General features: G+C 46.6%; 1 protein-coding gene across 2 annotated transcripts in view; it reads left to right on the top strand.

Moving 5' to 3' along the window:
• IFT43 (intraflagellar transport 43) overlaps positions 1-13,686 on the top strand; it is an 82,044-nt gene that overhangs the window by 269 nt on the left and 68,089 nt on the right. The window contains exons 1-2 of one of the 2 annotated variants that reach the window (XM_077750672.1): positions 49-164; positions 981-1,073. In XM_077750672.1, coding sequence (XP_077606798.1) covers positions 990-1,073 — 84 coding nt within the window. In that variant the 5' untranslated portion in view covers positions 49-164; positions 981-989. Of the gene's footprint in view, positions 1-48; positions 165-980; positions 1,074-13,686 lie in introns of those variants that run through there. The other variant, XM_077750671.1, reaches the window with a different exon arrangement.

Below are 13,686 nucleotides of genomic sequence, written 5' to 3'. Positions count from 1 at the left end.
GACTGTGCTGCTGCTGGCCTGGAGTGTGCTTTCTTTAAAATTCTCCAAAAGAAGAAAACACATCCTGCCCCTGCCGCCTCTGGGACCGGTGGGAAATTTTCCAGCCAGTCTGCGCTTTCTGGAGCCCCGAGTGCTAACTCCCCTTGAACGGACATATCTGAAGGGTGACTGGGGGCGGAGGGGGGGGGCGGTTCCTGGCCAGGGTTGCACTTGCACTCATACTAGGGCTTTTTCCGTGGGACTTCTCCTGCCAGAAGTTCATGTAAAGACCGTAGTGTTTTAACGCATGAGGAAGGCAGGCTGGAGGGGCCTTTTCTTGTCATAAATTCCCACGAGGAGGTGGGCGTTACCTTAGCGTTATGATTTAGGAAATTAAGACTCGGATTTATAACATTGGAGGAATGGCTAGGTGCCGTGGGTCCAGAGGTCAAATGGAGTATGAAGCTGCTTACTCGGTTTAAAACAAACAAACAAACAAAAGTTAACATTGTGTGTCAATTATAATCAAATTGTAAAAATTAAAACAGATGAACTCTTCTCGAGCCTCGGTTTCCTTCTCTCTAGAATGGAGATGTTGATATCTACTTCCAAGAGCTGCAGTGAAGATTAAATGGAATCAGGCATGGGAAACATTTAATCCAGTGCCTGACATGAGGTCTCTGGTCATTTTAGAGGAATGTAGCTACATTTCTTTGGATAGGAAAGACCTACCCAAAGGAGAAACTAAACTAAAGCTCTACCTAAAGGAGAAACTTGGATCATTATTCCAGGAATTTCATATTTTCCTATTAAATAGAAATGATGTGAGGTGCTTTGTTTTAAGGATTTGGAGCATTTTTTAGAAATAAATTCACGTTACTCAAATCCCATCAGCCACCATGTCTTCGTAAATCCTGTCCTTGCTTACCTTCCCAGAATTCTTGTCTTCATAGTGGCTCAAAGATGTTTGGGTCAGCAGCTCTTGCCGTCTCTCCTTACAGGGGCCCAAGATGGGTCGCCGAGCTCAACAGGAGTCAGCTCAAGTGGAGAATCATCTCAGTAACAAGAACTCCTCTTCGATTCTTACTGGAGAGGTGGGTGTTAAAAAAAAAAATGCTAAGAGTTAGTAACTGCTTTTTTAAAAAATGTATTTATTTTGAAAGAGAGATAGAAGTCGGGGCGGGGGGCGGTGGTGGAAGGCGGGGGAGAAACAGAGAATCCCAAGCAGGCTCCGTGCTGTCAGCACGAACCCAGAGATCATGACCTAACCTGAAATCAAGAGCTGGTTGCTTAAGGGACTGAGCCACCCAGGTGCCCCAGAGTTAGTAATTACTTAATGAGCAAGGATTTAGTATTCCAGATGTCTTCTTTTTAACACCAGCCCTTCCTCCCATCTTGATTTGGGAATTCCCTTTCTTGGCATTTGTCCTATTAGCAAGAAATGACAGAGGAACTTTTTCTCTTTGATGCCAGAGTAGTTTCTCTGCATAGCTTTATATTCTCAGTGGAGAATGTTCTTCAGTTTGCTGGGGCAGGGGTAACTGGGAAGTCTGAAAATCCAGTAAAATTCGGGTCTTTAATTCTACCAAATAAATGCCCATGAGGCGTGCTGGTGACGTACGTTGGATGTTGGATTCCACAACTGGACGTTTGTTCTCAGAGGTGACCTGCACTTTCTACAGTTTTCAGGCAGGAAGGGGATTAGTACTGGCCTTGCTTTCCTGGAAACTTTTCCGAGTGGCCTGGAATTGTGGGAATTTGTCCAGCTGCTCTGTGGAGGGTGGGTAATCCTGATGAGCAACACTTTTAATGACGGGGCACTATTTTTGGCAGTTTACTCAGAGCCCCTTTGTACCTTCCTCCGTCCATTTGAACAAACTTTGCCCTTTTCAAGAGTCAGTTTCAGGGTAATCCCTTTGCCAGCTCTAAATAACTCCTTCAGGCTGTCTTAGGGCTCCTGCTTCTTGCTGGTACCTATCATAGAACTTGTGTATGTTCTCACATTGTATGCTAATTTTCTTTTTATGTATCTATCTGCCCCACTAGACAGTTCCTAAGCAGCAGGAAACCTGGCTTCTCAGGTATCCAGCTCGTTGGCCATAGTAGGTATAAAATAGGTGAGGGGATCTACACAGCGAAGCTGTTCTAACGGGCTAGGCAGCTGCATGAGCAAAGCATGCTGGGAAGATGCTACTAAAGACATAGCTACTTCTAACATTTGTTGGGACGTTCTTCACCCTTGCAGGAAGTAAGTTCTCCAGCATTTCTCTACATGGCCCTTTCAGTTTATCTTTCACTTTCTCACTTACTGTAGAAATGTGGGTACCAAGGATCATTCCTCTAAGATAACAGTCATGGAAGCACAGAAAGTTGGTAATCTACCCTTGGCCTCATTGCCTGGAGCAGTAGGGAGAGGGTGGGAGGGGGGTTGTGGAAACGGGGCGGGGGCCACATGTCCCCTGTAAAGAGGTAACCACTGCCTAGCGAAAGCTGACCGACACTGGAGGATACAGGCCCCGTATTCCCAGATCCTCTGATTCTCTAAGAGATACTGGCAGTCTAAAATGTGAGAAAGCAACACATTTTTACAGGTTAGCAAACAATTGTAACAAGTCACCATATGGACTAGATTAGTCCTGAGGTTTGTCAGTTTGTGACTTTGGCCATAGCGCCAGCATTATTGTGCTTCTTACATTGTATTCTACTTGTTTACCTGCCCAGCTCCTTCACAAGATGGGAGCTTTGGGAAATCAGGAGTTGTGTTTTACCATGGTAACCCCTTTGTTGACCACAGTGCCCAGCATGGAACAGGCATGCAGTCGACAGCGCAGAGGCTCAGGGAGGTGAAGCACACGGTGTGGAATGGAGCCCTTAGAAGCTGAGGAGGAGGGTTGTGGGATGGNGGGGGGGTGGGTGGGGGTTGGGGCAGAGGGTGGACCACTGAAGGCACAGCTAAGGGAGCGGTGGTAGAATGTGGGAAGAGGGCGAGAGAACGCAGATCATACCCTACCCTGGGATTCAGGGAGCTTGAACTGCAATCGTGGATGTCTTCTAAGAGTTCTCTTCAAAGAGAGAACGTGCAAGGGGTGCCTGGGTGGCTCATTTGATTAAGAGGCCGACTTCAGCTCAGGTCACAATCTCATGGTTTGTGAATTCAAGCCCTGTATCAGGCTCTGTGCTGAAGCTCAGAGCCTGCAGCCTGCTTTGGATTCTGTGTCTCCCTCTCTCTCTGACCCTCCCCCACTCATGCTCTGTTTCTCTCTGTCTAAATAATAAATTAAAAAACGTTAAAGAGAGAACGTGGAAGCACATGACTAGGTTAATGGCAGTCTCCTCTTGGCCTCTGGCCACTTTAGACCGTGGGTCTAGGAGCTTGCATCTCAACAGCATATCATTTATTCCTTTGTCCATCAAGTATTTATTAGAGTTTACTGTGTGCCAGGTACCATTTTACAGGGTTGGCATATTTCAGTGATCAAAAGAGACAGAACCTCCTGCCATCATGGAACTTCTGTTCCCGTGATCACTGGCAACCAGAAAGACTAATCACACGTCTACTTAATTGTGAAGGTGATTCTGGCCACCTGTCGTGGTTAGGTGGTGGGCCAGGAAGGTTGTCCTGGAATGACCTGATGGCCTTGAGGCTCTGTGTTGCCCCCACACCACACCAGCTTCTAGGCTGGGGTCAGTAGGCATTGTTCTCCCGCTGTCACCTTCCCCTGGGCTCCAGGTGAGAGTCAGTTCTGTGAGTACCTAACTTCAAAGTTATAGACTGGGATGAACTTCTCAGGGTTTCAACGTCTCTGGAATACCTGCTGATTTCCCCAGGGACATCTACCTCTGGGCCTTAGCATTTTTCTGGGAGAATATGATGAAAAGGCATTCTCCTCTTTCACCTCTCTGGTGCCTGACAGTGACACACCAGTCAAAATTCCAGCATTCCTTGCCTCCCTGGGTTGACCAAGGTTTAAAGCAGTGTGGCAGCCTCTCCCAGGGCCAGATGCTCACTGTGCTGTGTGGGGCTTTTTGGCTGTTTTCTTTCTAAAATTAGATCCCAAGACTTGTGTGTGTGCCCATTTACATTCCCATTCGGAGCACATGACTTGGTATATTTTTCTTTGTCCTCTCGCTGACGATATTGTAGGATGAAGCTATCCATGAACATGTAAATATGGTGTCTGGGGGCTGCCAGACATCTGGGTTCCTGGAGAGTTCAGTAGGAATGTAATTTTGAAGGAGGGTGGTGGAGTTGGGCACTCTGGTTGAGGAAGAGGAAGAGTAATCTGCTAAAGTAGAGAGAACACACAGCTTGGCCCCGGCAATCCAGAGCTCGAGACCCACTCTACTAATTGCCTGGATCTTGAACAAGTCCACCAATCTCTCTAATCCTCCATTTCATTATCTGTCAGGTGGTGGTCACCATACCACCAGACTGCTGTGGGGATTAAGAGAGAGATGCATTCAGCGTACTTTAGTAAACCAAACAGCACTACACACATGTGCTTTCAGTCCGTAATCTAGTGAATAGATAAGTATTGGCCACTGCATTGCCATTTTTATTAAAGGGCAGCAATGTAGGAGGATGTGAGCCTGGGTCTCCTGTCAAACTGACTTGAAGTCCCCTTGAGGACCCTGACCCATTTATCCATAGGTAAACTGGTAGTGACCCAAAGCAGTGCTTGTGCTTCCTGGATGTGCGGGCATTCCTCAGGACGAGTGGGGAAGAGCACAGGCCTCGGGGTCATACGGGCCTGGGTTGGAATCCTGGCTCGGCCACCCATGAACCCTAGGGCTCCAAGCAAGTGATTTAACATCTTTCAGCCTCAGTTCCCTCATTGGTAAGCTAGGGATAACCATTTCATGTCCTCCACACGGTGGCTGAAAAGAAAACGTGAGATAATAGATGTAAAACCCTCCACACAGTCTCTGGCACATAGCACCCAATTTGCTGCTAATCACTATTATTTTTCTAGAACTTGGATGTTCTTTTTATTTTGCCTTAACCCCCTCTATTAAGATTGAAAACTGGGAGCCTTGGGGTTGAACGTGACCTACAGTCATGTCTTATTTGATCCATACAGAGTTTAAAATGTTTTAATTTGGTTGTTTATAAATTAGGAAACTTCATGTGAAAATCCAGATTCTGGGCTTCTTTTTAAAATCAGAAGTTCTAGGGGCGCCTGGGTGGCTTAGTCGGTTAAGCGTCCGACTTTCGCTTAGGTCATGATCTCGCGGTTCGTGGGTTCGAGCCCCGCGTCGGGCTCTGTGCTGACTGCCAGCTCAGAGCCTGGAGCCTGTTTCAGAGTCTGTGTCTCCCTCTCTCTCTGACCCTCCCCTGCTCACGCTGTCTCTCTCTCTCCTAGAAATAAATAAAAATATTAAAAAAAAAAAAATCAGAAGTTCTAGCACAGGGGACACACTGGGCCAGCAAACCCCCCCACCCCCACCTCCCGCCAAGAGGGCAGCTGGCTGGAGCCAGCTGGTACTGATAATGGTGCTTGCTTACATGCATCCTGCCTTGTCCAGTTTGCCACTCCTTCCTTTCATACACCTGCTCAGATTTACTCACGTTTCACCTGCCGTCTGCTGTTTCCATTGAAGTTTAAAACGCCTGGTCTTTCAGGACAAATTGATTTTCAGGTACTCTTGTGTATCGCTTACTATTGAATTTGGCTACATGGATCAGAAACTTGACCCCAGGTGTCTGAATCAAGCCGGCATGATTTTTCCAACAGCAGGAAGGCCCGTGGAGGGCAGAGCAGGGCAGGTGCAGCCAGTGGGCAAGGTCCTGCATTGCCCCGGCTGCTCCTGGCTTCCTGCTCTGCCACACAGTTGCGTTGTGGCTGGGAGATGGCTAGTTGTTCCCCAGGCATCCGATCTGCATTCTAGGTGGGAGGAGGGGCAATAGTAGAAGTTCAAGGTGCACGCCAACTAAGTTTGTTCCTTCGTATAAGGAAAACAGTAGCCACAGACCTCACCAAGTAGACGTCTCATTACATTTCATTGGTGAGAACCAGCTCTTAAAAACCACCTTAAATGTCAGGGACTTTTCAGCCAGGCATGTTGCCACAGCCATCACATTGGGGTTTGGGGTTAGGGAGAAGAGGAAAAGGGCTGTTGAGAGGGCCATTTGCAACCAGTGTGTCATCATCCTTTTTTTAAAAAGCAGAATTCATACAAAGGTCTTTTTTCCATTGATTTGGGTATCGCAGGAAAGAGTTATTTTTAGTAATAACAACAAAAAGTCCACATTCCTCTCCAGATTTCTAACTTAAAGTTGTGTAGAGTTTGGTGGAAAATTATAGGCCCCGAAATCCCAGGATACTGGATGGAGTTGCCTCTCTTGGCTCTTCTGGGTCTTTTCCTTCTGCCCATTTTCTCTGTAACCATTTGGGGCTTTTCCGCCGCTAGGATTCCTGTGGCTCAGTCCAGGTCGTTAAACGCTTCTTCTCTCTCTGAGAGGAGAGGGAATGTCTCTTTATTTGCTTAGTCATTCTGTAAATTTCAGACCATTTCAAAGCACTTCAACTGTCTAGTTGTACTAAGTCACCTGAAAGATGAGCTCTTCATGCAGTTTTACTAGCTCAGAGTTGGTTAGGGTCAAACTTGCTTCTTTAGATCAACTTAGGTAATACACATAACGTGCTTAGCACAGTACGCAGCACACAGGAATCTCTCAAAAAACAGTAAACACCAAGGAAGTTTATGACTGCACTCTTCCCTTTTTGGGGATTATGGGGCCACCTGTCACAGATCAGGTATGGATCACTAGTTGCATAGTTCAGCTGCAGTCTGGTGTTGGTAGTTGAGGTTGGCTGCTAAGCAATTACAGCTTCTGAGAATTATACCGGAAGATAGTTCTACATGTCTGCAGTGTATAACTTCCTCCTGTCAGGCCAGCTCTGAGAATTCAACTGGATTTCTTGAGTGTTTGAGCTTTCACCTTCTGTTGATTCCAGGGATTCTGCTCTTACACAGCTCCTTCAAGAAAAGACCAGGGTACTTTGTACCATGAAGTTACGCTACCCTACGATGAGGTGGGAGTAGAGTAACCTCAGGCAAAACCTGTCCGGGGCTGGCCTGTCCTTTGGATGAGCACTTCTCATTTGGGTCTAGACCTCATTGTGGCTTAACCTTTGGTTTGCAGATGGTCCTTTTAATGATAAATTTGGTTTGCATGGGAACAGCTGCTACCTCTCTGTTAACTGCATGCAGTGTCCTACGTAAGCCTCATGGGAGCTCTTGAAGTGGGTGCTCCTCTGACGTCATTTTAGCTATGAGGACACTGAGACTTCAAGAGGTTGGGTGACTCGTCCAGAGTCATTCAGCCCATCTCTGACTCTAGACTAATCTCTGTGACGCCAGCCAGGTGCTTCTCCACCATCTTCTTCTACCTGCTAGATCTTTCAGTGCACAGACCTCCCAGCAGAGAGAGGCTTTCGGGTTACTCCCCTGGAATCCTTCTGGATCAGGAGTAGGCTCTCGCCTGATGACCCTTATTCGTCCACTTGCCTGGAGAAATGTTTGAGTCACAGCTGTTCCCTTTCTCTCCACCCCCCCATCCCTTCGGTGTGCCTCCTAGGACACAGAACTGAAAGTTAGCCAGATTCTCTCGCAGGAATCCGAGCAATGCTGTTGGGCTCATGTTCCCAAATTAGGCCAATTTCCTCATCCCTCGGCAGCCTCACTCCACTGGAGCTCCCTGGGCGCTCTGCATTACGTCTCTTGCCCTCCGCCTGTCCCCTGACTGCTCTGCCAGCCGGACAGTTATTTTCAGCCCAGTAGGGTTATCTACTGACCCTTTTTGGTGACATTTTTCTTCTTTCTCACAAAAATAACTTTCCTGATTGGTCACATTTTTCAGCCTTTTTCGTAGGCACGCTCCAATGGGCCGGGTTGAATGATGCTCCCGATAACGTCGTCGAGGAGGGATGCAGGGAATTTGATGGGGGAACTGTTCACGAGGAATGTGCTTTCCACACTTCATGGTTGTGTCATGCTTCGCATGCTTCAGTTTTGAGCTCTCCCTCAGGGTGGGCGATGCCTGTCGCTCACCATCCCCAGGGCTTGCCACTGTGTGGGAAGGAATGTCAACCAAGGGTAGAGGCTGCCATTAGAAATAGCATCTTGAGATTCTCCCCCAGCGCCGGCTCAGGCTCTTTGCTTGTCCCAGTGCAACACATCTTAACAACTGGTGACTTGTTTTGCTATCTCTGGAAAGCCAGAGGGAGTCGCTCTTGCTAACTTCCTGTAGGTCCTGGGGTAAAAGATAGTGCTTGAATGGCACTCGAAGTTTCTCTTAGGCACCAGTGGGCAGGGTTAAAATGAGAAATATGTGTAAAGAGTTTAACCCAGGTCCCCACTAAGTTAGCTGTTGTTCTCGTGATCTACACAGCCTGAGAAGTGGACAGGATTATTGTTTCATCTTTAATCCCTGCTCTGCCCATTACTAGGTTTATATCATGGGCAAGTTCCTCACCCGCCTCAGCCTGACTCCTCATCTCAGCTGGTCATATGGAGATAACAGTAGTAGCTCTCTGTTAGCAGTTGCTGAAGGATTAAACAAGAGCACATATAAAGCTCTTAGCCTAGTGCCTGGCACATGCTAACTATTATCATCGTCCGTGTCAGATGAGAATTGGGGAGTGTTATCCATTTGTCTTCAATTGCATTTCTGTTCAGATATGGAGATATTTATATTTCGCAGAACTAACTGGCCCTTAGGTCCAGAAACATGTGGGTGAGGGGCCCTTTTGGTGAGAATTCTTTGTGCCGTTTGAGAGCTATTTTATTTCTCTCTTTTAGTGGTATTTCTGCCTATACCACAGATCAATCATCCACTAGTCTCCTTCCATCTTCTTCTCAAAACCCAATCCGGTCTTTCCAAAGAATAATCTTTAATTGCTGACGTATATCATGCTGTCATTCTGGAGAAATGTGGGTAGGAACTGAGGAGGGCAAGAGTGACCTTAGTGACCTCAGTGACCTTGGAGTAGAAGGTTATTATCTGTTCATTTATGCACTCATTCACTTGTGACACCGGACTGAGGATCTTCTACATGTCAGGCATTGTGCTTAGAGCTGGCAGTACAGTGAGAAACCAGACATGCTCCCTGGCCTCTCAGGACTTTGATCCGGGGCTGCAGACAATTAAGTGCCAGGCAGGGGTGAACACAGAGCAAAATGGGAATACCTACATTGAGCCCCTTTGATTCTTGAGGACATCCAGAACGGTTGTCTAGGGAAAAATCACGTCTGAGCTGAGACTTCAAGGATGAGTAGATGTTGGGCCAGGAAAGGGGCAGAGGAGAAAATATCCCAAGCTGAGTGATGAGCACGAGCCAGTCCTAGAGGTGAGGGAGAGAGCACGGCACGCCGGCTTTGTTAGTGGGGCAGTTGACCCTTCCAGAGATGGAGTAATAGTTGGAAGGGACTTTTGCAAGCAATGAGATGGTTTTCAAATATTTCAAAACCAGCCCCCTTGTCTTTTTAAACAAATGAACCATATGAGGCCAGTGCTGCTGCTGCTGCTTTTTTTTTTAAATGTTTATTTAATTTTGAGAGAGAGAAAGAACACAAATGGGGAAGGGGCAGAGAGAGGAGACACAGTAACTGAAGCAGGGTCCAGGGTCCAAGCCATCAGCACAGAGCCTGACACGGGGCTCTAACTCACAAACCGTGAGATTATAACCTGAGCTGAAGTCAGACACTCAACCGACTGAGCCACCCAAGTGCCCCTAGGCCAGTGCTTCTTATATGACGCTGAAGTAAGTGATAATATTGTGAAGGTTAGACTGACACTTTTATGTTTTTGTAGCCTTTCACTGATGCATTTTCAATGCAGCCATCACACTTCACTGAAGGCGTTTGTGTTTGCTGGTCAGGACAATCTCAGAGATGTGCTCAAGTACAGCACCGCTGCCTTGTAAACTCCTGGCTCAGCCTTTACAAGGGGGACCTAGCTGTCCAGCGGTTTACAGTGGTCACCCTTCATTTATGTCCTGATAATTTGTAGCTTTCTCTGAGGCGTCCTCTGAGCATAGATCCTAGTAACCCTGGAGAGAAATCTGTCCATTATGGAAATAACCTGAATTAGTCGCCATCTCATAGGATTTAGAAAACATCCTTTAATTTCACAAAATGAGAGACTAAGTACTTAGAATTCTGCTATTACAAGAATATGCTAGATGCTTAATAAAAATATGTGTAGGCGAATCGGTGAGACAAGCCAAGTTGGTGCCTGTGATGTACAGGAACCCTCAGCTCAGCGTCCTCATTCACATGAAAGAACATTCAGGTAATTTAACAACCCAGGTCCTATCTGCTTATGACCCAATTCAAAAGACTTCAGATTCCGTTGTAACATTAGAATTTGCTGTGACTCCGTTTGAAATAAGTAGAATACCAGCATGTGCTCAGAAATCTTTTTTTTTTTTTGTATGTGAAAATTTTCATGATAAAGATACTTTTGTTTTGATGAGAATTGACTTATTTTCAGGCAAGGTTCCCAGAGCCAAGGCTTAGCAAAATCCATGGAATTAAATGCGATTCTGTTAGGGAAAAAAATTATCAAGAATTGGCGACATGGCTTAAGCCACTATTAACTTACCCGAACTGTGGCCAGTGCCTTAACACGGACTCATCTTTTGTGTTTCTGCCCTCCTGCACTTCAGCTGGAGTGGGCTTATGCAAAGGGACCTCATTCACTTCTACTCAGAACCCTTTAATAGACACCCATTGCCCTTAGGCTAAAAAAAATCCTAAATCCTTACCTTGAACCTGTGTGATTGGTGCTTGCCTGCGTCTCCAGCCTCCTTTCACACCTGCTACCCGGTTGTAGTCACATGGAGTGAGCCTTTACTTTGCTTAGAAGTCCCCTACTTTCTCCAGTTCCCTAGACTCCTATAGAATGGACTAGAGTGGAGTGGATCCCTAGAATATTCATGCCTCCTCTCTGCTAGGCTGACTCCCAACTTTTCTTTTCCACTGTGTTCAACATGAATATCACTCCTTCTTAATTTTTTTTTAACGTTTATTCATTTTTGAGAGACAGAGAGAGACAGAGCACAAGTGGAAGAGGGGCACAGAGAGAGGGAGACACAGAATCCAAAGCAGGCTCCAGGTTCTGAGCTGTCAGCACGGAGCCCAACATGGGGCTTAAACCCACAGACCGTGAGATCATGACCTGAGATGAAGTCAGATGCTCAACTGACTGAGCCACCCAGGTGCCCCATTGCTCCTTTTTAAATAAGAATATTACCCTTCTATTTAAATTACCTCCCTTTATTATACTCTCTTTAGCTTTTTTTTTTTTTCCTTTTTCTATTATTTTATCCATATTTTGTAACTGTGTATTTAGGTCCTGTCCCTCACTAAACTGCAAGCTCCAGAAATACCTGAGCCTGTCACTTCGTAGGCCCTCAGGAAGGCCCTCATCCAATGAATGAGGAGCAGTACGGGGGGATGATGCTTTCATGTTAGGGGAAGGTTAGCTAGAGATGCCTCTGAGACCCCTAGCTGGACACGTCCAGGAAGCTTTGATGTGTGGTTTGCATGCTCTGGACTGGGCTCTGAGCCGGAGCGAGAGATTTGGAAGTGAGTAGTATTGAGGTGGTAAATGGAAGCCCAGCTCTGTAAGGGAATCTGTGTAACAAGAGGCCCTCAGAGAGAATCTGAGGAACATCCGTGTCAAAGGAATACACAGCCAGAGAATGTCTCACAGAAGGAAATTGAGGAGGATGGGCCAGAGTGGGGAGGGGAAACACAGGTACCTGTGGCATCCAGAAGTCAAGGCAAGAGAGTGTCAAGAAGGAGGCAGGGGTCAAGAGTGCTTGATGCCCCTAGGAGGGCGGGAGCAGGGTCTGTTGGATTTAGCAGTAGGGAAGTCCCTGAGGTTTCACATTAAAATGCACGGCTGTTTTTAAAAGACACGTTCGCGATCACCTCTAGTTAGTTGTCTTGCTTATGGTGACATATGTACCTTTCTGTGGGGAACAGCAAACTAACAACAGCAAAGGGGGTAAAGCGGAGAGGTCAGTGCCCGTATACATTAAAAAAAAAATTTATGTTAGAGAGAGAGTGAGCGAGCGAGCACATGAGCAGGGGAGAGAGAACATCTTAAGCAGGCTCCGCGCTCAGCGTGGACCCTGATGCAGGGCTCCATCCATGACTGTGAGATCATGACCTGAGCCACCCAGGTGCTGCCCCAGCCCGTAGACATTTTTAAGGGAAGATAGATAAGATGTGGTAGCAGATTGGCTGTTGGAGGTAGGAAGAAGCACAGTTTGGAGCTTACCCCCCCATGTAGCTAACATGACAAAATAGATAATGATATTTTTTGAGACTGAGGATTTTTTAAAAATTCAATTCATTTTATTTATATTTTTTAGGAATTTAGAAGAGAATCATTTCTCTTTAATGTTTATTTTGAGAGATAGAGAGCGTGTGCGTGCACAAGTGTGTGCACAAGTAGGGGAGGGGCAGAGAGAGAGGGAGACAGAATCCCAAGCAGGCTCCACAGCTCTCAGTGCAGAGCCCAACACGGAGCTTGAGCCTGCAAACTGTGAGATCATGGCCTGAGCTGAAACCAAGAATCAGCCGCTTAACCGACTGAGCCACCCAGGAGCCCCTGATACTGAGGATTTAAGAGCCTCAGCCATGGGGAGCAATAAAAGATCATTATTTCAGGTTGGGTTATGTTGAATTTGAGTTACCCTCAGGATTTTCAAAGAGGTATGTCAGGTAAACAGTTGACATTTTTGGTCTGGAGCTTAAGAGAGAAAGTTGAAAGCCAGTGATAACAGATTCAGGAGTCATCAGGGTATATTTTGGGGTTTCTAAGAGGAACATCTAGGAAAAACTTCTGATTCCTTTGGGCAGCTTCCAGACCATTCATGCGCTCCAGGTGTGGGTGTGTGAGTTTTAAGCAGAGAAGAGCTGTGGTCAAATCTGCAGTTCAGAAGGAGCGCTTTGGCAGTCAATGGTCAGAGATACTTCCAGGTTTTGTGGGCCCTAAGCTTACACAGTTTGGCAGCCTTTAAGAAAAATAATTCAAAGTTATGGGTTCAAAATGAGCTATGAAAGTGAATTCCTATTTATAATGAGAAAAGAAATCATAGCTCATGGTTACAAGAGCCCTGGATACTCAGATGCCTTTCTTCAGAGAGCTTGTTAGGCAGCGTATGAGACCTAGCATCCCTTTCCTGCGGAGAACTCTCTGTAACTCCCAGGGGCCCATCCAGGTAAGGAGTACAGGTTGAAGGAAAGTGAGGCCGATGCAGGGAGACCAGGTAGGGTGGGGCCATAAGACGGCAGAACATGAGCTTGGGAGGGCTTACTTTGCATGACTGCAGGTTCCCAGCAGCCCTCTGTAGGTGGGTATTGACACAATGGAGGCCTATAGGTGACTTGATCCAGATTTGGGGTAGTTCTTGGGGAAATGTGCTGAAAAGACAAGGGGGGAGGCGTAGCGTGATGGACCTTGGGAGTGAGCCGGGTTGATGGAAGAGGAAGTGAAACCAAGAAAGAAGTTCTTAAATAAGGAGGGAAGGGATTAGATACTTCAGGGATGCAGCAGGGATGACGTAGGAAAAAGTAGCAAGGTCACTGCTATTTGAAGAGTTAGGGAACTCTTAGGCTAAGCGTTAGATGAACCGTTGATGTGAGAATGGACTTTGCTGAGAATGGAGGGGCACATGGGGGAGCAGC

The sequence above is a fragment of the Crocuta crocuta genome, unplaced genomic scaffold (genome assembly GCF_008692635.1).
Source record: "Crocuta crocuta isolate KB4526 unplaced genomic scaffold, BGI_CrCroc_1.0 scaffold186, whole genome shotgun sequence".
Classification (NCBI taxonomy): Eukaryota; Metazoa; Chordata; class Mammalia; order Carnivora; family Hyaenidae; genus Crocuta; species Crocuta crocuta.
The sequence above is the reverse complement of the archived record's forward strand: the minus strand, read 5'-3'. Positions and strand labels throughout refer to the sequence as shown.